This window comes from Typopeltis vanoorti, chromosome 22 (genome assembly GCF_054136105.1).
Source record: "Typopeltis vanoorti isolate ZY-2024b chromosome 22, IOZ_Tvanoo_1.0, whole genome shotgun sequence".
NCBI classification, from domain to species: domain Eukaryota; kingdom Metazoa; phylum Arthropoda; class Arachnida; order Uropygi; family Thelyphonidae; genus Typopeltis; species Typopeltis vanoorti.
Genome location: NC_143570.1, coordinates 78,795,448 through 78,817,184, shown reverse-complemented (window position 1 = coordinate 78,817,184; position 21,737 = coordinate 78,795,448). Strand labels below are relative to the sequence as shown.

At 35.9% G+C, this 21,737-nt stretch overlaps 1 protein-coding gene across 1 annotated transcript in view; it reads left to right on the top strand.

Annotated features, from left to right (window-relative positions):
- LOC150094508 (aldehyde dehydrogenase 1A1-like) overlaps positions 1-21,737 on the top strand; it is a 164,900-nt gene that overhangs the window by 141,029 nt on the left and 2,134 nt on the right. The window contains exons 10-11 of the mRNA XM_090411990.1: positions 3,519-3,593; positions 7,387-7,426. Of these exons, the coding sequence (XP_090268116.1) occupies positions 3,519-3,593; positions 7,387-7,426 (115 nt within the window). The remainder of the gene's footprint in view (positions 1-3,518; positions 3,594-7,386; positions 7,427-21,737) is intronic.

The following is a 21,737-nucleotide window of genomic DNA, read 5'->3' as shown; positions in this document are numbered from 1 at the left end:
CCATCAGAAAATTTATTTTTTTTCAATTCCCCACCAATGCCAAGCTTTAATAAATGCTAGAGGAGGATCTATGAAGTACTAAATAGTAAAAATTGAATTTTTAGCTTTGAATGTTAGTAAAACTGTGTAGGTAAACTAAATTTTGATACTGGTATTTGTTTTTCCAGTGAAAATATCACTGTCTACTCCATTTTGAAATATCTGCAAATTTGTCAAGTTTGTTGTCATTTCCTAATTATGTTACATCTTGTACTAAAAAGAGCCAAGTATTAATAAAAAATAAAAATAAAAATCTTATCTTACCTTCTTCATTATTTGTAACAATTATTGTGTTATTATCTCTTTTTAAGTAGGCATTCAAATTTAAATACCAAAAAAACATTGTTACAGGAGGTGATGCATTTTCTATGAACATGGATGTATTCCCGGAAGTTGAGGAGTGTGGTTAGTATAGATGTGAGGACTATATTTTTTTGCTTGGAGAGTTTTTGAATGAATAGAATGAATGGAATGCATTTCCAGAGTCATTTGATTTTATGCTAACATCACTACTGTTGATTTTGCACATAAACGATATAGGAAATAATCTGAATAGGAATAGCAGTTGTTTACCTCATGTCTGTTAATGGGTTCATGAGAGGTGTGATAGGTATTGTGTAGATAGCTTGGGTCTCCAGCGATGAGTTTTTGGACTCATGGAGGTGCCTATACAATAACAATAATAATAGGAGTAGTTTGGACAAGGGTAACGATTACCCGTTCAACTTGTGAAAGTTAAAAGTTATGCAGTTTGGAATGAAAATACATGGCATGTATTACATAGATGGAAATGGACTACAAGAAACTTTGAGGCTATGGATTTGGGAGTAATGATAGAAATTTGAAGGTGCAAGGGCATATTACAAAATTGGACAAAGCTGAAAATGTCACATTGATGTTAAAAAGTACACAGAGTAGCAGAAAATAAGTAGGCTTTGATATGACCACATCTATACTCTTATGTACAATTTTGGGTGCCCAGGTTTCTTGATGTGGAATTGGAGAATAGAATCCACTGCCCAACTTTGAGTTGTGGTTTATCCATCGTACATCCTAATCTGCTGTCCTCATTATTTCTTTAATGAGCTCATTCACTATTTTAGTGCTTTTAATAACCTGCTGTAGCCCGACAAACAGATTATCTGATTCTTCCATTTTGTTCTTAAATTTCTACAGATTATTAACATTTATTGCTGAAAGTTTATTTTTCACTTGGTTAGAGTATAATAAAATTAGTTTAATCCTTTATCCAAGTGTAAGCAAACAAAGTTTGCACCTGAAAGTATCTTCAGGACTGGGGTAAGGTGGTACAACACCAGGGCAACTCATTGCAAAGGTGGAGCAAGCTACCAACACTCCTATCTCAGTATCTCCTATAATGCAAAACACATCTCCTTGCGGATATGTCTAATGTTATGCATTAAGGGAAGGGCTACTACCCAGACTAGTTTCAACCTTTATTGAGGTCTCCCTTCAGTGGGAGCCAGGCCCAAGTGGAGATACCAGGCAGAAGCATTCGCAGGTCATCTCCACCTATAGGAGTTGCCAAATGGTGTGCCACCCTTTTTTAATAAATTACTCTGGATTTAGAGAAAGATGCTGAAAGTTTATTTTTCACTTGGTTAGAGTATAATAAAATTAGTTTAATCCTTTATCCAAGTGTGAGCAAACAAAGTTTGTGCCTGAAAGTGTCTTCAGGACTAGGGTAAGGTGGTACAACACTTGGATATCACACTTGGATAAAGGATTAAACTAATTTTATTATACTCTAACCAAGTGAAAAATAAACTTTCAGCATCTTTCTCTAAATCCAGAGTAATTTATTAAAAAAGGGTGGCACACCATTTGGCAACTCCTATAGGTGGAGATGACCTGCTAATGCTTCTGCCTGGTATCTCCACTTGGGCCTGGCTTCCACTGAAGAGACCTCAATAAAGGTCGAAACTAGTCTGGGTAGTGGCCCTTCCCTTAATGCATAACATTAGACATATCTGCAAGGAGATGTGTTTTGCATTATAGGAGATACTGAGATATCTGCAAGGAGATGTGTTTTGCATTATGTTTTGCATTATAGGAGATACTGAGATAGGAGTGTTGGTAGCTTGCTCCACCTTTGCAACGAGTTGCCCTGGTGTTGTACCACCTTACCCCAGTCCTGAAGATACTTTCAGGTGCAAACTTTGTTTGCTCACACTTGGATAAAGGATTAAACTAATTTTATTATATTAACATATATAATCATATACAGATTGTATTTATATATTGTATATGGAGAGTCTATAGATTATTATTATTATTCCTGACACCTCCAAGGAGTCCGAAGACTCATTGCAGGAGGACACCTACAACTGTCTCAACCACTACACCGAACCTCATTAGATTCATTTAATTGTACCTTTTTTTTTTTTTTTTTTTTTTTTTTTTTTTTTTTTTTTTTTTTACTAATTAATTTCAATTACATGTAGTGTTATTTATTTATTACTTCCTTGCAAACTTATACACTTTTTTTTACTAACTATCTAGTTATACATAAGATTTATTTTAATATTTATTGTTCATTATCTTTAATAAGATAGTTTTTCCTACTAGTGCTTTATTGCACATAAGTTATTTATTTATCTATTTATTCCTTAGTAACCTTGTCTACTGTTTTATCCCTTGTAATAGTAAATCCTAAAGAAATTAAACTATTCAACCTTCAGATTCAGAAGTTAATTTTTATTTATTTATTTGAAGATGTGCTCATCTTGTGTATACAGCTCAATAAGTCTTTGAGCTAATTTCTCTTATTTCATTTACATTTATTCAGTCTGGTTTAACTGAGTAACTCTATTTTCTTATGAGCTATGCTGTAAACTCTAAACATAGAAAACCCAGTTAAATTTCATTCATTCCCTATTAAAACTTGCCATCTTCACTAAAAATTGTGCTAAATAGCCGAATAGATTGTTTTATTTGTTCTATAAGTTTTCCACCAAGAAAAATTGATGTGTGCTGTTATCCTGTATATTTTAATAGTTTATAACTTTGCAATGTTGTTATTGATTTACCTCACGCATAGATATATGCTTCACCCTGTAAGTATTTTAAGTATTTGAAACTGAAAATCCTACAGAATAAGTTGGATTTTCAGTTTCAAATACTTATTCCAGGAGTACATGAAAAAAAAAAAAAAAAAAAGACTGAAACTCATATGTATATATCTATATTAGTATTGTAAATCCCTCCCCCACATCTACATATGCTGAGGACACATATTTTTGTATATTTTTTTTTTACTTTTTCCATTAGTAACTAAGATGAATAAGAGCATGCATTCTTATATGTTTAATATAGGCCATTATGATGTTCATATTGTAATTATTGTAATAAGGTATTGTATAATTTCTTTTGAGTTTGGCATGATCATGATTTTTTTTTTCAGTATTGAATTTTATTAGTCCTTAAACAAGAGCTTAAACACTATTTATTTCAAACAGGGTGAACTGTTATCTGAACGTAGTTCCTCAGACCCCTTTTGGTGGTTTCAAGATGTCAGGTCAAGGAAGAGAACTGTAAGTGTTAGTGTAACTATAAGTGTAACTATTTTATTTACCTAAATTTGTTGGTTTTTTTATATTTGGTTTGAGTTGCTTTGTTTCATGATGTAGATTAAGAACAAAATCTTGATGTTCCATCCACTAAGATTTTGTGTAGTATTTATGTTATTTTCAAAAAAGGAGATGTCTTGTTCTCAAACTACCAGCCTACTGCCTTCACTTCAGTCCTCTCTAAAATAATGGAAAAAGTCAAAACTTAATCACTTGGTTTATCAGTTACTCAGTTACTACTATTTATTGTTTGTATAATTGTTTATATGTCACTTTAGATCTCTGACAGCTCTCTTAACCACCACTGCCTTCCCTACCTCTTAATGTATATCATGGGAAGGTTTGAAGAAACCTGTGCTGTTGCTCTTGATGATTCCAGGTCATTTGAATGGGTTTGGCACTGATCTTGGCTTGGCAAACATGGTGTCCTTTTCTGCCCAATCTTAGAAAGATCCTCCTAAAAATGGTTAATGCTATGCATGCAGTAGTGTAGAGCACTTAAAGTGATCAAGAGAGATAACCATTTCAGGTTATCTCTCTTGAAAAATATTTTCACAAGCACTGTTCCACTGAACATGTGTCTATCATTCCTCCTTTATTTTATCCCCCCCCCCCTTATCTTTTTTGGAACAGCCTTCCTCAAGAAATGTTCCTCAATTACAACGTAACTACTTCTGCATCACTTCAACCTGGGTATTTTACATCTAGGTCTGGCTCCCACTGACAAAACCTCAACAAAGGTCGAAACCAGTCTGGGTAGTGACCCCTTCCCACAGTGCATAGCATCATACATGTCTGCAAGGAGATGTAGTTTGCATTATGGAGAATACTAAGGAAAGTGATCCGAACTTATTCCACCTTTGCCATGAGTTGAAAGGTTGCTTATGTTTGGATCTGCTGAAACTTTTATAGTTTCTATATTCGGCATGAAACTCTTGTAGTTTCTATATACAGGTATCCCTTGCTTAACACAGGATTTGATTAACACAGCAAAATTAATTGCAACAATTCCTTGATATATGCGGCAAGGGTTTTAATTAATGCACCTTTAAATTTACCAAAATTCCACCATGTATGACATCCTTTCTACTACCCATGGACATGGAAACAGAAGTGAGGAAATTGTTCTTGCTAGGCTCCACATAGATCAGTCATTTTACAAATTCTTGTTTACTGAGATCTGATGACCCACCTGTGTGTGTGTAAAACACAACATGTATCTCACCATTTCTCATATTCCATATGAGAGAGGAATGAGATTTTCGTTTATCTGGCCGAGCCATACACACTCAGGCAGATGTTATCAGATCATCCAGATGTATTGCATGATTTTTTTCAACTTTTTACAAATAATTAAATTATACAAACACATTTGATTATAATTTCTATTTATATGTAGATATTGTTGCTTAACTTAATTTTTTGTTCATATATTTGTCCAATATAATTTGTCTCCTTATGGCTATTTAGTAATGCCTTATATACTGCTCTAACCTTTGAAATGGGTGGCCAAGTGGGTATCCCTAGGTCAGGATGAATTTCCACAGCAATCACACCTGAAAAATTCAATGCAGTGCATGCCATGATCCTTGGTGATAGACCAGCCAGAAACATTGCGAAGACTCTGGGAATATCCAAGGAACAAGTTTGGGTCATTATCCACCAACATCTGGACATGCAGAATCTCTCAGCGAAGTGGGTTCCCAAATGTTCGAATGCTGACCAAAAGAGAGAACATGTGCTGTGATCTCAAGGATTTTGGGTCATTTTGAGAAATCAGGTGCAAATTTTTTTGCTCATATTGTGACTGTTGATGAAACATGGCTTCACCACTATGACCCAGAGACCAAACAACAGTCAATGGAGTGGAGACACAAAAGTTCTCCACTGCCAAAGAAGTTCCAAACCCAAAAGTCAGTAGGGAAGGTTTTTGCCGTTGTCTTTTGGGATGTGAATAGTGAAATCCTTACCAAATACCTCAGAAAAGGTAAACTGCTGCTGTAAGCAGCAGTTTATTCAACAGCTCTGAAGAAATTGAAGGAGGTACTTAACGAAAAATGCCACGGGGAAGCTGAGTAGAGGCAGGTTGCTTTTGCAGGATAGCACACCTGCTCACACTGCTCATGAAAGGCAACAGACATTACACAACTTGGGCATTCAATGACTGCCTCACCCATTCTATTTGCCAGACCTGGCCCCCACCTGACTATTTCCTATTCCCAAATTAAAAAACACTTGAAAGAAACAAAATTTACAACAGATGATGAAGTCATATCTGCACCTGGGGATTAGTTTGTGCAACAAAGGGAAAGACTTTTTTCTCAAAGGATTGCAAATGATGCAGTAGCATTGTAACAAGTGTATAGCACTTTGTGGGGTATAATGTAGAATAATGTATAAGTTACATGGTTCTAACTAAATTCCTTCATGGTGATTATCACAACTTTTCAGTACACCCTCAGATGTATTTTTCTTATTTCTTTCCACATGGTTAAGTTAAGTTGTGCTTAAGTGAAATTCCTGATAAGAGGAAAATATTTTTTTTTTTTGCAAAATTCTTAATTTTTTGGTCAACACTATAATTACATTTATTCCTCAATTATCTCATCACAGTAGGAAATCAATTTGTCAGTCAAAATTGAAGGGTTGGATAACTTAAAGTAGAATTACATGGTTCTGTACCAGAAGTTATTTGAGAGATCACTGTTACTTGATGTAGAATAGTTATGTGCAATTTAAATGGTTAACTTCTATAAATTAGATAATTTGATAAATAGGACTGGTGTTCCAGAATAAGAAAGCCAACTACTACTACTACTACTGTGTGCTATGTGCTGCAAAGGTCTATATTATAACCATTATTGTTTATCTTATGTATGAAGAATATTGAGAGAGGTTTAAAGAGGAATATGCAGTTCTTACGAATTCTCTCAAGTTGGGAAAAGCTTATGAGAAACAAATCTAATGTTATAGATCTTGCCAGAAATATTTGAATAGACGGTCATCAGGTAGATGAATGAGGCTACCAATTCACTTTTTCTTTTCTTTTTTTTAACAAAATGTGAGGTTTGGAATTTGGAAGGCAGAGGTGGGGTGCTAGGTATTCAGTTAATAGGAATGTAATGAAGAAAGATATAAAGGACCCAAAGATAATGTTAGACAAAGATCTGAAATTTAGGCACAATGTTGCAAGAATGATGAGAAGAATGTCAAACATAAAAAATGAATTTTAGTTCCACTGTACAAGCTTTGCTCAAGCTGCATATGAACTACTGTAATCACTAGGTTTTTTGAAAAAATAAAAGATTTTGGAAAGGATACAGAGAAGAATGATTAAGGTGGTTGTGTCAGGTCTACAAAAATGTTGGGTAAGTGGGGAAATTAAGGAACTGCCACATCCTTACAAAGGTTGGTGAATAGGAGGAGGAATACAATATACAATGAAGTTTGGAGGGAGATGGGGGGCAGAACAAGAGGACATCCCAGAAGTTATATGAAGAGCATCATCTGGTGAATGAGGAACTTGCTTGGAAAGTGGGTGAGCAGTATTCATTGCCTGAGTGTGGGCTGAGTTAGGAAACAGTAAATTAGTTTAGCCATGTGTTAGTTTAAGTGTTGACTTAATAAGCATTGTGTTTAATATTGAAGATCTTGTAGAAATGTATTTTGACTCCATGGATGTCTGTTAATTATAATAATAATAATAATTTTTTTTGAATTTGACAGTTTTTTTTAATACAATGTCTTTTTCTTATAGCGGAATGGATGGACTTCATGAATTTGTGGAAATCAAAACGGTATAGTGTTATTTTATAATTTCTTGTGGTTCTGTTCAATTTTATATACTGTCCATAAGATTGTGAAGTGTCTATTAAGTGTAATGTAAATTTAATTATCTGGTCTGTTTGGCCTGAATGGTTAATGTACCCACTGTCTAACCAATAGACAGCTGATTCAGATCCTTTCCTTGGTATGGATGTTTGTGATTGTCTTTGGGTAGGAGATGAATTTCATCACCTAGTGTGTGAACAACATACCACTTATTAGATGCCTGAAGTGACTTTAAGTTCCATGTTTTGTCTCTGGAGCAGGATTTCTGAATTATGTAAATAATAAATGAAAAATACAAACTTCTTAATTGAAATAATCCTTCAGTTACTCACAGTACTAAGTACTATTGGTTTACAACTTTGTGGGTGAGTCACATAAAAAAAAAAATTAAAAATAATAACCATAAAAATCCATTTCCTAATAATTCTGCAATAATGTGATTTCTGAGCATGAGCTTCAATTGGCCTGTATTGTTGCATTCTATGTTTATATCAGTTGTTGTGATTGGTAATGAATGTGTGAACTATATACTTTCCATAACCACTGTTATGAGTTTCTACCCGCTCTCAGAAGAGAATCAACACGTTCAAAAATCATTCAACCTTCTCTGGAGAGAGAAAGAGAGAATTCAAATATGAATAACTTAGATATATCATGCTCAAGGATGTTGGTTATAGGGTTAGACTGAGGAAATGTAAATTTTATGGTTTAGTATACAGGCAGAGGAGAGGCAATATGATAATGACTTAAGTTTTGGTGTGGAAATTTTACTAGATAATACAAAAGATGTTATACATTGAGTAGAAGGCAAGGGATCCTATCCCTGAAAATTTTATAACACTCTGATGAGCGTGGTAGTCAAGAATAGTTTAGATAGAGGGTGATGGAAGTGAAATGTTGTGAATGTAAAGCAGTTAAAAGAATTTAATATACAGTATGACAGATACTAAATTTGATATTAGATAATAAATATTGACAGGATACCACATGGAATTCTAATCAGTAAACTGCAGCATATGGGGATGGATATAGGGTTGGTGAGATGGATAGGAGTGTGGTTGATGGAGAGATATCAGAGAGTGGTTTATTCAGGAGTAGAGTCCAAAAGATGGCCTGTGCCACAGGGTTCTGTTCTTGGACCACTACTGTTCAATCTGTTCATTAATGATATAGGAAAGGATCTGAGAGGAAGTGTTCATTTGTTTGCTGATGATGCAAAGTTGGTAGAGCAATAGTGAGTGCACAGGATGTCAAAATTTTGCAGGATGATTTGGATAGTTGGAGGACTGGGTTAAGGAGAATGGATGTCAGTTTAATGTGGCAAAGTGTAAGGTTATGCATTTTGGGGTGAAAAGATTAGCAGCAATATATCACATTGGTGGAACCATACTCCAGGAGATTGACTAGGCCAGGGATTTGGGAGTGTTGGTGGATAGGGAGTTGAAGTTTAGGGGGCACATCGCAAAAGTGGTTAAATCAGCTCATCAAATCACTTGGTTGCTGAAAAATACTTTAACAAGCAGAGACAAACAGGTTATTGTTCCTCTGTATCGAGCCTTGATAAGATCCCATCTAGACTACTGTGCCCAGATTTGGGCGCCAGGGTTTCTTCTTGATGGGGAGGAGGTGGAGAGGATCCAGAGATGAGTGATCAAGATGATAGCAGGTCTATGGAATGAACCTTATGAGAACAGGTTGAAGATTTGTGGGTTGCAGAAATTGGTTGATAGGCAGAAAAGGGGTGATATGATTGAGACATTCAAATTACTGAAGGGTTTCTATAAGATTAATTCAGAAGATATTTTTGTGAATAGGACTGGTGGTGGGAGGACTAGGGACCATACATGGAAGCTGGGCTAGAGTGTGGTTAGCAAGGGTGTTAGAGCTAGGTTTTTTACTTGGAGAGTGGTGAATGAGTGGAATTAACTGCCAGAGTCTGTTGTGGGTGTCATGACTGTGAATGAGTTCAAGGCGAGGTATGATAGATACTGTATGAATATCGAATAATTGTTCTTGACATGATGTTAGGGCCTCCCTCGATGAGTCTATCGACTCCTTGGAGTTGCCCGTAATAATAATAATAATATTTTGCAGTATATTATACTTGACAAGAATATTATTGCTTTAATCCTTTACCCAAACATAAGCAAAAATTTTGCACATGAAGTAGCTTCACAACTAGTCTACTTGGCTGTTGACATAAGATCAGTGGAAAATATGTATATAGAAAATATATCTGCATTGATTTAACCTTAGTATCTTCAAGTTTTCAAGTAACAGTTGGCTTGCATCAAGGGTCAGCATTAAGTCCGTTTCTGTTTAACATTGTGATGGAGGTGGTGACGGAGGAGGTGAGAGAAGATGCGCCTTGGACAATGTTGTATGCAGATGACATCTTGCTGTGTGCAGATTCAAGAGAAGAAGCGAGAACTAAACTGGAAATATGGAGAAAAGTACTGGAAGCGAGAGGTATGAGACTGAGCAGAAGTAAGACAGAGTATATGTGTTGCACAGTGGGCAGCAGCCAGGAGACAGATCTGGAGCTGGACAGAAATGTCATCAGGAAGGTGAAGGACTTTAGATACTTAGGTTCAACAGTGGAAGAAGATGGAGGAGCTGAGAAGGAAGTGGGATGCAGGATGCAAGCAGGTTGGAGGAACTGGAGGGAGATGGCTGGAGTGTTATGCGATAAGAGGGTACCGATCAATCTGAAAGCCAAAATCTATAGGACAGTAGTGAGACCAGTTATGATGTATGCTATAGAAACTGTGGCCCTGAGGAAAAATAACATCAGCAGGATGGAAGTAGCAGAGATGAGAATGCTTAGGTGGATGTGCGGTGTGACCAGAAAGGATCGTCTGAGAAATGACTATGTGAGAGGAACAGTGAAAGTTACGAACTTAGAAGCGAAGATACAGGAGGCAAGGTTGAGATGGTTTGGTCACGTGATAAGGAGGGAGGACGAATATGTGGGGAGAAGGGTCATGCAAATGAATGTGCAAGGAAGGAGGAAGCATGGGCAGCCAAAGAAGAGATGGAGGGAGCTGGTAGAAGAGGACTTGAGGATGAAGAACTTGGATGTGGTGACAGCCCAAGACAGGAGGATGTGGAGGAGACTCATCAACAACAGTGACCCCACTTAAGTGGGAGAAGCTGCAGAAGAAGAAGATCTTCCTGAGTCTAGCTCCTCAAAGGTTGAAACTGGTCTGGGTATTGACCCCTGCATAATTATGTGTACAAAAAAGAAATGTGTTTTGCATTATAGGATATCAAGTAACCAATGTGATGTCAACACTCTCTATATACAAGTTGACTATTTAATATACTGTATATTAAATTCTTTCAATTTCTTTACATTCACAGCATTTTACTTCCATCACTCTCTATCTAAACTATTCTTGATTACCATTCAAAGATACCTCACATGCAAACTTTGTTTGATTACAACTTACTAATGGATTAAAACTAAAATACTGAATATAATTTCTTGTCAAAGTATAATATACTTTGCAACCAAGTAAAACTTTCTACATCTATCTCTGATCCAGACATTTTACTCTTTCACTGAGATTTTCCACAAGAAACCTATTAACTTCATGGAAATCTGATAAAAATGATAATAATAAATAAGATTAATGAAATAACAGACCTTATTTGCAAAACACATCTAATCAGCATACTTTGCAAACTGAGCATAACCCCTATAAGAGTTATTTAATCTGATCATCTATCCATTCATATGCAAATTATTTGAGAACTGTGATTGGGTAGATTTAATCCCCCCAATCACAGTTCCTTCCAGAAATACATCACTCCTTCCAAAAATATATCAATAAGGCTATTCTCACTGGCGCACAAGTTGCAAAATAAAGTGAACTCTGTATTCTCCAATCTCAATTAACCAAGTACCTTATAAACTGAATTATAAATTTCAGGGCTGTCTAGCTCCTGTTTTGTTACCAGAGGGGGCAATGTTCCCAATACTGATTGTGATTCATTTGTTTTGTGCATGTAAGCTGCTGTTGGAGGCAAAGTGATAATTACAACTCTTCACTTTTTTTAAACGTTACATTTTTAAATTCCATCCCTACATTAGAAGTATTTCATTTAATCTATATTGATTATATCTGCTGAAGTCACTACCAGTGTGTTGGGGAACAGAGTCTGCAGCTCTGCTCAACTTAAAACCTCATAAAAATCCTAGGACAGCACTATGTCATTGCGAGTCAGTGCTGTCATAAAAGCACTTGCCTTAGTAGTGCTACCAATGCTGAATTGAGAGCACTATGATGGAAGGGAAAAAGGAACCCACCACCTCATTTTCCTAAGACTATATAGCATGGAAACTGAACTAAAGGATTACTAAGTAACAGAAACCAGCTCTAGTGAGAATTAGAGATCTGTTTAGGAGAGGAAATCATTGCAGGTCATCAACCAGCAAAATAGGTACCTGGAACATGATATCTATGAAGCAATGTAGAAAACTACATGAGACAATTGAACATAGACATTCTTAAAGTAAGTGAGGTAAGATGGCCAGACAGTGGAGATTACAGAATGATCAACTTGGGTTCATCAAATGACATGGCAGGTATTGGATTCCTGTAAATAAGAAATTAGGACATAAGATTAAAATCATTTGAGGATATAATGAAAGAATAATCCTTATTAAGATTCAAGCAACACTGAGAGACCTAGCCCTTATACTTGCCAGGAACATGATATCTGGCACATTGAGGAAACAGAAGTATACAAACAGATGGAAGAAGTACTGATGAGAGTAAATGATCAAGAAAACTTGATCTCAATGGGAGATTGGAATGCAGTTGTTGGAGATGGAGAAGAGGAGAAGATTTTTAGCAAATTTGGACTAAGCAAAAGAAATGGCAGAGGAGAAAGACTCATCGAATTCTGTAAAATCCACAACTTAACTATAGCAAATACACTATTTGAACAACCAAAAAGAAGATACACATGGATTGCACCAGAAAACACAGAATGATATCATTTAGACTATGTAATCATCTGAAAAAAATATCATAAGCAGACGAAAATATGTAAAAGTTATCCTGAAACAGATGTGAACACTGACCATATCCCAGTCATCACAGCAAGTCATTTATGGTTGAAGAAATTATGCATAAATAAACCTTCCAAAAAATGGAATATAGCTAAATTAAAAAATTATATAAATGCTCATAGAGACTTTAGAGAAGAAACAGACAAATAAATATATTCCCAGAAGCCAACATGGAAAAGAAATTAATGAAACGTGGGAATCTCTGAAGAGAGTAATAAATACAGCTGCAGAAAAACACTTTGGAAAAGAAAAAAAAAATGCAATATGAGCCATTGATCACTGGAGAAATAGTAAAACTAATGATGCAAAAAACCAAGAGGAGTGTAGAAAATATAGAAACATGGTGAACAGAGAAGCCAAGAAAGCCAAAAAAAAAAAAAAAAAACATGGATTGAACAAACATGCAAGGGTCGATATAAACATGAATAGAGGTAACACTGAAAGGGCTTACAATATACAAAAACAATTCAAAGAAAAGAAAAAGACACTGAGCATGATCAAGAGTAAGGATGGAGAAGTGCTAATTGAAAATGATGAAATAATACAAAGATAGGGACAATACACTGAAGAAGTTTAATAGAATAGAAAAATTAGATAAATTGCTCCTAGAAGAAGAAAAAAAGCAGATAGAGGATGATGGATGACTTCTCTTAAAGTCAGAATTTGATAAGGCTCTTAAAGAATTGAAACAGTCCAAAGCACCAGGAATAGACCAAATCCCAGAAAAAAATCGTACAAGTGCTAGGCAACAAAGCAAAATGTGAACTATATAAAATTATCAATCAAATGTACACAAGTGGAGAAATCCCAACAGATTTTGATAAAAGCATTATTATTATTATTTTGTGACACCTCCAAGGTGTCCAAAGACTCATCGAGGGAAGTCACCTACTCAACAACTCTCCATCTCCACCACTTAATTCACCAACTACACCAAAGCACCACTACCATCATCTACACCAATGCCATCTACTGCCCACCACCACTAGTATGTTTTGTCTGTAAATTGCATGTATTCTGAAGGCCAATTTTTCTTTATGCAGGATGAAAAACCCAAGTTTCCAGGAGGAAAAACCCTGCTATCTCTGTATGAGATCAGCTAACTCACCTTCAATTGAAAAATTCCCATATAAAGATCCCTCTCCTCATGATGAGAATCAAACTTAGGCCTTTTCCAATCAAATGGCATGACATACCATCATTCTTCCAATTGTGCTACCGAAGTGCATAAATTTATATTATATTACATTAGCAATTCCAAAAGAAGACCAAGCACAAGCATGTGAAGATCACCAAATGTTAAGCCTATTACTCCACAGTCTTTTATCCTAACTAGAATTATCTATTGCTATATTGAAAGAAAAATAGATGACCAATATCTGATGACCAATTTGGCTTCAGAAGGAATAGGGGAACAAGAGAAGCTATACTTACTGTCTGATTGATCATATTCAAAGCACTTACATTCATTGATATAGAAAAAGCTTTTGACAACATTGACTGGAATATAATGTTCAAAGTCCTCAAAAATCTGAAGATTGATTACAATGACAGAAGACTAATTTATCAATTACGTATTTTATCAAACTGCAGTCATAGGAAAACAAGGGAAGGAAGCTAAAATAAGAAAGGGCATTAGACAAGCGTATGGACTCTTGACATTACTCTTGCCAAAATCAAGAGTGGAATAAAGATCAACGGCTGACTTTATAATACAATAAGATCTGTAGATGATCTAGTGTTACGTTGTTACTTTCTTCTATTTTCTATCCTTATTATCTCAATAATCCCTGTTATCTATTCTATTTATCTAGCCTATCTTATTTCTTTCTAGGGTTATTTCCTCTTCAGATACTGGCAAAATTTATATTATGCTGTGCCAGCCAGTATCCTATAACAGAAAATATTCTTGTTCAGGGAAACAATCCTAGATCGTAAGGCATACACACATCATTTTGCACTTCGTTACGGTTATATAGGTTATATTTCTGGTACTTTGCAGTCGTGACCTGTAATCTATCGTTATTTACCTTCTAAATTCTTCCCACTAAGGTTCTATTTTATAAGTGGTAATTTGATCCAACAATCAGGCATGACTCAGGCAAATTTAATAAAATATGTTTATTGGAAAATCAAACATTTACAGTTAAGATGCAATATATATTCAATGCTAAGAAAATAAGTACATGCTAAGTAAAATCAGTTCACACTAAGTTAGTTCAAAGAATGCTATACAACATTATAAAACCTATAATCTCCTTCCACAAGTTATTCTTAAGTTACACATTTACACATTCTCAAGGTTTTCAATTAAAAGCCCTCAGCAATACCCGTTTCATTTATCAGGTTCAATTTCATTCAATATTATATAAATGCCTCTAGACAATCTTTGCTAAAGGAAACTAGTTATTTCCAAAAGGGAATTCTCACTAAAGTCCTCTAATAATTCTCCATACTTTGTGTTTACACACATTTTTCCTTCCTCTAACATTTCTGAAACATACAATAAAATTTTCTACATTACTGATTCTGTTCTGGACAATATGTCGCTTCCACGTGGTTTGGTTACCTTCTGATTATTCCGTCTCTGCGCCTAGCGTTGGGCTCACGCTGTCCTTGAATTCTGCTGCTGGACATCAACGTGTTTGCTGCCACATTTAAGGGGATTTTCCCCACTCCTTCTGATGGGACATCCAGCGATTGGCACGATTCTGCAAGGCTGATAATTCACGAACAGCTCCGTGTGGAATTTCTTAGGCATCTCCAGGAAAAGGCCCGCTGTCCAACATCAGAACACCTATGCACATCTCTCTCGAACCACCAGTCAAAATCACCAAGCAGGAACAGGAAAAAGAGAGAGAAGAGTTTGTAATATGGCACACATTGCCTTATATTCTAACTTCGTGCACCCTCTATCTTCGCTGTATCTTTTTTGCACGACCCTCTTCATTTATGCCCCCAAGTTGATCCCTTGCTTTCCCTTTGCTGTTAGGGTGCTGTTTTCTCGGAAAGCATGCTAACGTCACCTTCCATGTATGTTATTGCCTCCAGCATTATGCTAAACTGGGTGGCTAGCAAGCAACCTTTGGACTGATACTTATAAGTTGTCTGGAGACTTACAACACTGGATATCTTAATGAACTAAATATTTTCCTTACACAAATACTATATTATGATACAAATTCTCACTTTGATTTCTGGTTAAACAACAATAAGATCTTAGTAAATTACATACAGAGGAATATATATTTTCACATATAGTAAACAAGTTTTCCTTATTTTCTGCTGAAGTGCAGGCATCTCCTTAAGTTGTTAGTTTTTGCATATTAGATCCTGAATGAATAATTTCCTTTCAAAATTTCCCCATTCAGGATCTAACACTAGCCTTAATTGCAGAAAATGAAAAAGAACTACAAGAATCACTTACAGAGATGAATAAACTCATAAACAAAAGATGCAAAATGAAAATCAATATAAAAAAAAGTAATGAAATGTACCAAGGATGCAGAGCAAATCATCACTTGCAGAGATGAATAAACTCATAAATGAAAGATGCAAGATGAAAATCAATATGAAAAAAAAAAGTAAGGAAATGTACCAAAGGATGCAGAGCAAATCATGAATATCACAATAGATTGGAAAAGATTATTGCAAGTAAAAAAAGTTTAACCACCTAGGAAGCCCAATAATATCAGATATAAGAAGTGGAAGAGATGTGAGAACAAGAATAGCAAAGCAAAAAAAGCATTTAACAAGAAAAGAATACTATTAACATCAAGAAGCATTTTATTAAAAGCTTTGTCTGGAGTATGGCCTTCTTCAGATCACAGACGTGGACTCTCCAAAAAAACAGAGACAAATCAAGACTTCTAGCATTTGAGATGTGGTGTTGCAGCCGAATGCTGGAAATCACATGGACAGAAAGAGTTAAAAGAAGAAGTATTAAGAAAGGCAGAAGATAAAAATAAACATGCTACATACATTAGAAAAAGGAGAAATAACATGTAAGACACCTTATTAAGACACTCAGACTAGATGACAAATTTGATTGAGGGGATGATGGAGGAAAGATCTAGTAGAGGAAGACCAAGAACCCAATACATGAGTGACATCAAAAATAGACAAAGCTACCAAACAGTCAAACTAACAGCACAAAACAAAGACCAGTATCAGCAGCCCATGCTACCCACCAACCAATAGGTTGAGGAAAGAAGATCTGCTGAAAAAAAAAAGTTTGTTAAGTGCAGCATTTTTTTTGTGTGTGTGTGTGTGTGTGCATGTGGTCTTGCCTGCTGCTCTTATTTTTATTTCATAAGAAATTAACAAAATAATAGTAAAATAAAAACAAATAAACAGCATCAATTTTTAAATTTAAATATGACATCTACACAAAAACTAAACAAAAGTGTATAATATAAAATCTAAACTTCTAGACAAATATGCATGAAGCAGTTGATGCATTAAATTACAGCTAAACTAAATATTGCTTGTAGTACTAAACCTAATACAAAAGAACATTAATCCTTCAGTGAAGTGTCTCCACAGCTCATTTGGAAGAATAACAATACATTATATTCTTCGATTGGAAAAGGCTTAAATTTAATTCTTGTCATCATGAGAGAGGAATCTTTATATGGATTTTTTCAATTGAAGGTGAGTTAGCCGATCTCATATGGAGGTAGCAGGGTTTTTTCTCCCAGAAACTCTGGTTTTTCATCCTGCATACAGAGAAATCGGCCTTGACAAAAAATACTAGTGTTGGCATAATGTTGGAGGCTTAATGGATTTTTTACAACACTCAGAAAGGATTAAAAAGAATTTAATACTTCCTATATTTCGTCCTAGTCACTAGGACATCTACGGGGATTACAAAAATAACTAATGTAACATAACACAAATATCATACAATACTAAGCCCAACCACGTGGGTGACACTAAAGTCCTATCTAGGTAGAGCGCCCTCTAAGGGCAGTTGTAGGTGGCCTGGAATGCAAGGTGGGATCTCTGGTGATGAGTGTTTCCCAAATCTTCGGAAGCTTAATGCAACCGTATTTATTAAGATTTGGTTGATTTCTAAGAGCTGCTGCTGCTTCTAAGAATAGTCTCTCTTTCTTGAATTTGCTGTGATGGAGCATGGTGGTTTCTTCCATGATACTCTGTGGGTGGTGTCCAAGACATGGTCAGCCAAGCCTGAATGACCATAGTTGTGTTTACAGATGTAAGACTTGTGTTCCAACATTATGTCCTCACAGGACTTAAGCCTCTGTACATGAATACTAGTGTTGGCAGTGGGCAGTAGATGGCTTTGGTGTAGGTAAAGATGGTAGTGGCAGTTTCTTGTAGTTGGTGGAGATGGAGAGTTGTAGAGTAGGTTACCTCCCTTGATGAATCTTTGGACTCCTTGGAGATGTTACGTAATAATAATATACAGTGATTAATTCTGCATTATTTCCCATGCAAATCAGGAAATATAATTGAGTATCTTGGGGGGGGGTGAAGAAAATTCATTATGTATGCAGTGCTTTAATTCATTTTCAGATCATTAGTTCACATCACAAGAAAGTAGCATCACATAGCAATAAAAATGCATTTCAAAAGAGAAGAAAGCAATCCAATTAAGATGACACAGTCACTTTCTCATTTTGTTCCCATTCTGTGCCTTGTCCATAGTGGCATCCATCATTACTCTGCTTTTGTCAAAATTTATAAAAACACGAGCAGCAGCAGCAGGTGAAGCTACAAGTCGTGTTACCTCAACTTCGTAGGGTTTCTACAGTATTAATAATTATTGTAAGAGGTCATAGATTACCAAAGAGAGACTGCCATCAAAATTTTCATGAAACCACAGATATTTGCATCTATCAATTACATAACGTAATTATTTTAGTTTTGCACATTCTCTTTATTTTGCATTGGCATTGCACAAACATTACAGAATACAAATTTGATCCCACACTCCGAGGGGAATTATTTACAGATTATTTTTTTAATGCTTGAATTTAGAGTATAATTGTAAGCACATCTGCAGTTATTTAGCAAAAATTAAGAAAATTTTTTTTGTTATATTTAATTTAATTTTCTACCACAAAGTTTCTGAATGCGAATCTGTGACTTACCTGATAATGTTGACCCCATCCTTGTGTGGTACCTGTTCGTGATGGAGGGGACCTTCCAGTGATGGTATACTGACCCTTTTCATTCTTCCTATATTCTTTGCTCTACTTCTCCTGAGTCTCTTTTTACTATCCTATCCTGTCTTCCAGACTACTATCACTGGGATCCAATGCCTTGCTGCCATGTTTGCTATGAACTGCGACTTGTGGACATGTGGAAAAAAAAAAGGGGGGGGGGGAATCCTGGTAGCCTTTGGCCTCCGTTTTGGCAAGACAGGAGTTCCTGGATGGCCTGTCCTCGGCTAATGTACTTCCCTGCAAACGTTGGCAGTGTTGCAGTAAGTCTCCTTTTCAATGGTCCAGGGGACAGGACCTAAGGCTTGCTGTGGTGCTCATGTAGCATTCAGGATAGCCCTGGCATTCCACTCCTGAGTGCAGTCATTGCTTGCTGGAAAGTGGGCATTCATGTGTGGGGGAAGCTCTAGCCCTGAATTAAACTCTTCCTAATAATGAACACTTCTTTATCCTTTCATTTATCAGGGGTGCTCAACAAGTCTCAACCAAGTTCAGAAATTATATTATCATCAACAGAAACTTAATACCCCACTGTTCTTAATTTTACACCAACAGGTGAACATCCAATTGGAAAATGTCACCTTTCTTCATACAGAAGGGTTTGGAAGGGTTAGCAGGATCTCCAAAATCTGTAAAGATCCCTTCAGGAGATATTATTATTGAAGAGCTACAATAGCACAATCAGAAAAATTACTCCATGCAACAAGCATTTTCTGTCCCTTCCATCTCCTCACATCCCTCTCATCACAAAGACTACAGTAATGCCATTATCATTCCCTATAAATTAAAGATACCAAGAAATTATATACTTAGTTTAATCCTTTATCCAAGTATAAGCAAACAAAGTTTGCCCCTGAAGTATTTTTAGGACTGGGGAAACTCATGGTAAAGGTAGTATGACTTCATATCACTTGCCTTAGTATCCCATAATGCAAAGCACATCTTCTTGTGGTCATGTATAATGCTATGCATTATGGCAAGGGTCACTATCCAGACCAATTTCGACATGTTGAAAGTTTTTCCATTTGGTTATACTATAAATTAAAGATACCAAGAAATTATATACTTGGTCAACAACTACCATTCCCTATATCTGGGGCACTTCAGTGAAATTAGCCAGAACTTTAAAGAAATATAATCTCTGCTTTCAAATCTCATCTGAAGCTAGCATTCTTCTTCACTCTCCTAAGAATTCACTTACTCTCCTCTCTATTCCATGTTTACAAGGTTCCTTGCAACTTATCATATTATGGTCAGACTGGGAGATCTGTTAATCTGCCTAGAAGAACACAAAAAATACATCTGCTACACAACTGTGATCAGTCAGGTCAAGCAGACCATGCCTTAGAAGAAAACTATCATGCTTCATTACAAACTTGAAAGACTTTTTAATATTAATAGCAATTTTAAAAAACCAGCCTAATCTTAATAAATATGGTTGTATTAAACTACTCAAGATAACTAATAATTAAGGAATTGACAGCGTACACTAGAAATATAAATTAAAAACAAATTTAATAAATACTTTCTGATATTTTGGCAATAGCACGTTGCCATCTTCTTGGGAACTTAAAATAAAGAACAGGTGCACGCAAGTGCTACATAACAGCAAATGAGAAACGAAGCGAGGAAGCTACCATTTTCCTAAAGTCCCGATGGTACTTCCTTGTGGGCTATATTGGTAGTTATTGGCCTTTGGGCTGAAGTTCTTCTGATATATGTTTCCCAAATTTGGGGAAGTGTTATGCACCCAAATTTGTTGAGGTTTGGCATGTTCCTAAGGGCTGAGGCTGATTCCATGAATAGTCTTTCATATTTGAACTTGCTGCGGTGTATTACTGTGGCTTTCTTCCAGAATAAGGTGGAAGAAAGCCACAGTAATACACCGCAGTAATAACATTCCCCATAAGACTTCATTTAGTCTAATTTAATTTCTTCCCCTGATTATTTCTTGCGTGTGTTTTTTTTATTGTGTGTTATTGCAATTTTAAATTGTATTCCTGAAGATGTCTGTGACAGAAATATTGAAAAGATTAAACCTGCTGTTTAATTATTTCTCTTTGTGCTGTAATTATTCCATTAAACTGTATCATGAGTACTCCATGCAACATCTATCAGGCAAATACCAATTACAGTTACCTCCCTTCTCCCCCCCCCCCAAAATAACACCCCCCCACACACACAAAAAAATTAAACTTTTTAAGAGATAGAATATCAGAGTTGGACCTCCTTGATGTTCCTGATGAAGAGATATGCTCTGAACTCAGGAACCAAGGGGTGACAACACTTAAGCAGAAACCTGATACATAGTGATGGGCATTGTATCCAAGTTACAAAGGGAAAGGAGGAGACCATAAGATGACTTGCTGAGAGGCTCTTGATTCTAAATCCTATCAAATGCAACAATACAGGTTTCTCCAAACTTTTCCATAGCACATTTCTGGTAGTGGGTCTTGTATGCTAGGAGGTGTACTGTGGATCTTGATTGGTGAATTCTATATCGGTGGTCATTGATTAGTTGACATTTCTCCAGATAGCAAAGAAGCTGATTGTTGATGACCTTCTCCATTACTTTGGACAACACTGAGGTGAGAGCAATAGATTGACAGTTAGATAGTAAATGCTTATGATCCTTTTTGAATTGGCTGTATGTGGACTTGCCTCAATGTTATAGGGTGGATGCCAGCTGAGTACAATATAGAATATAGATGGCAAAGAATGAATGTTTGTTCAGGAGCACCTACTGAGCACAGCTGATGGGATTCCATCAAGACTAGAAGCCTTTTTGGTATATCCAGGTTGTTCAAAATTTTTTTGTTGGTTGTCTTTTTGGTGGATGGTTGCAGGAGACATATGATGCAGTGTTCCAGGTAAAGAAGGTTATTTGCCTTCATCTATGTAGGAGTCAGATGAGAAAAGGTGAAAACACAGATGGACAAAAATTATGCTCAACAGCTTTTGCAAAGGACCAGAAAACACAAGTAAATTATAATCACCTTCTGAGCATTC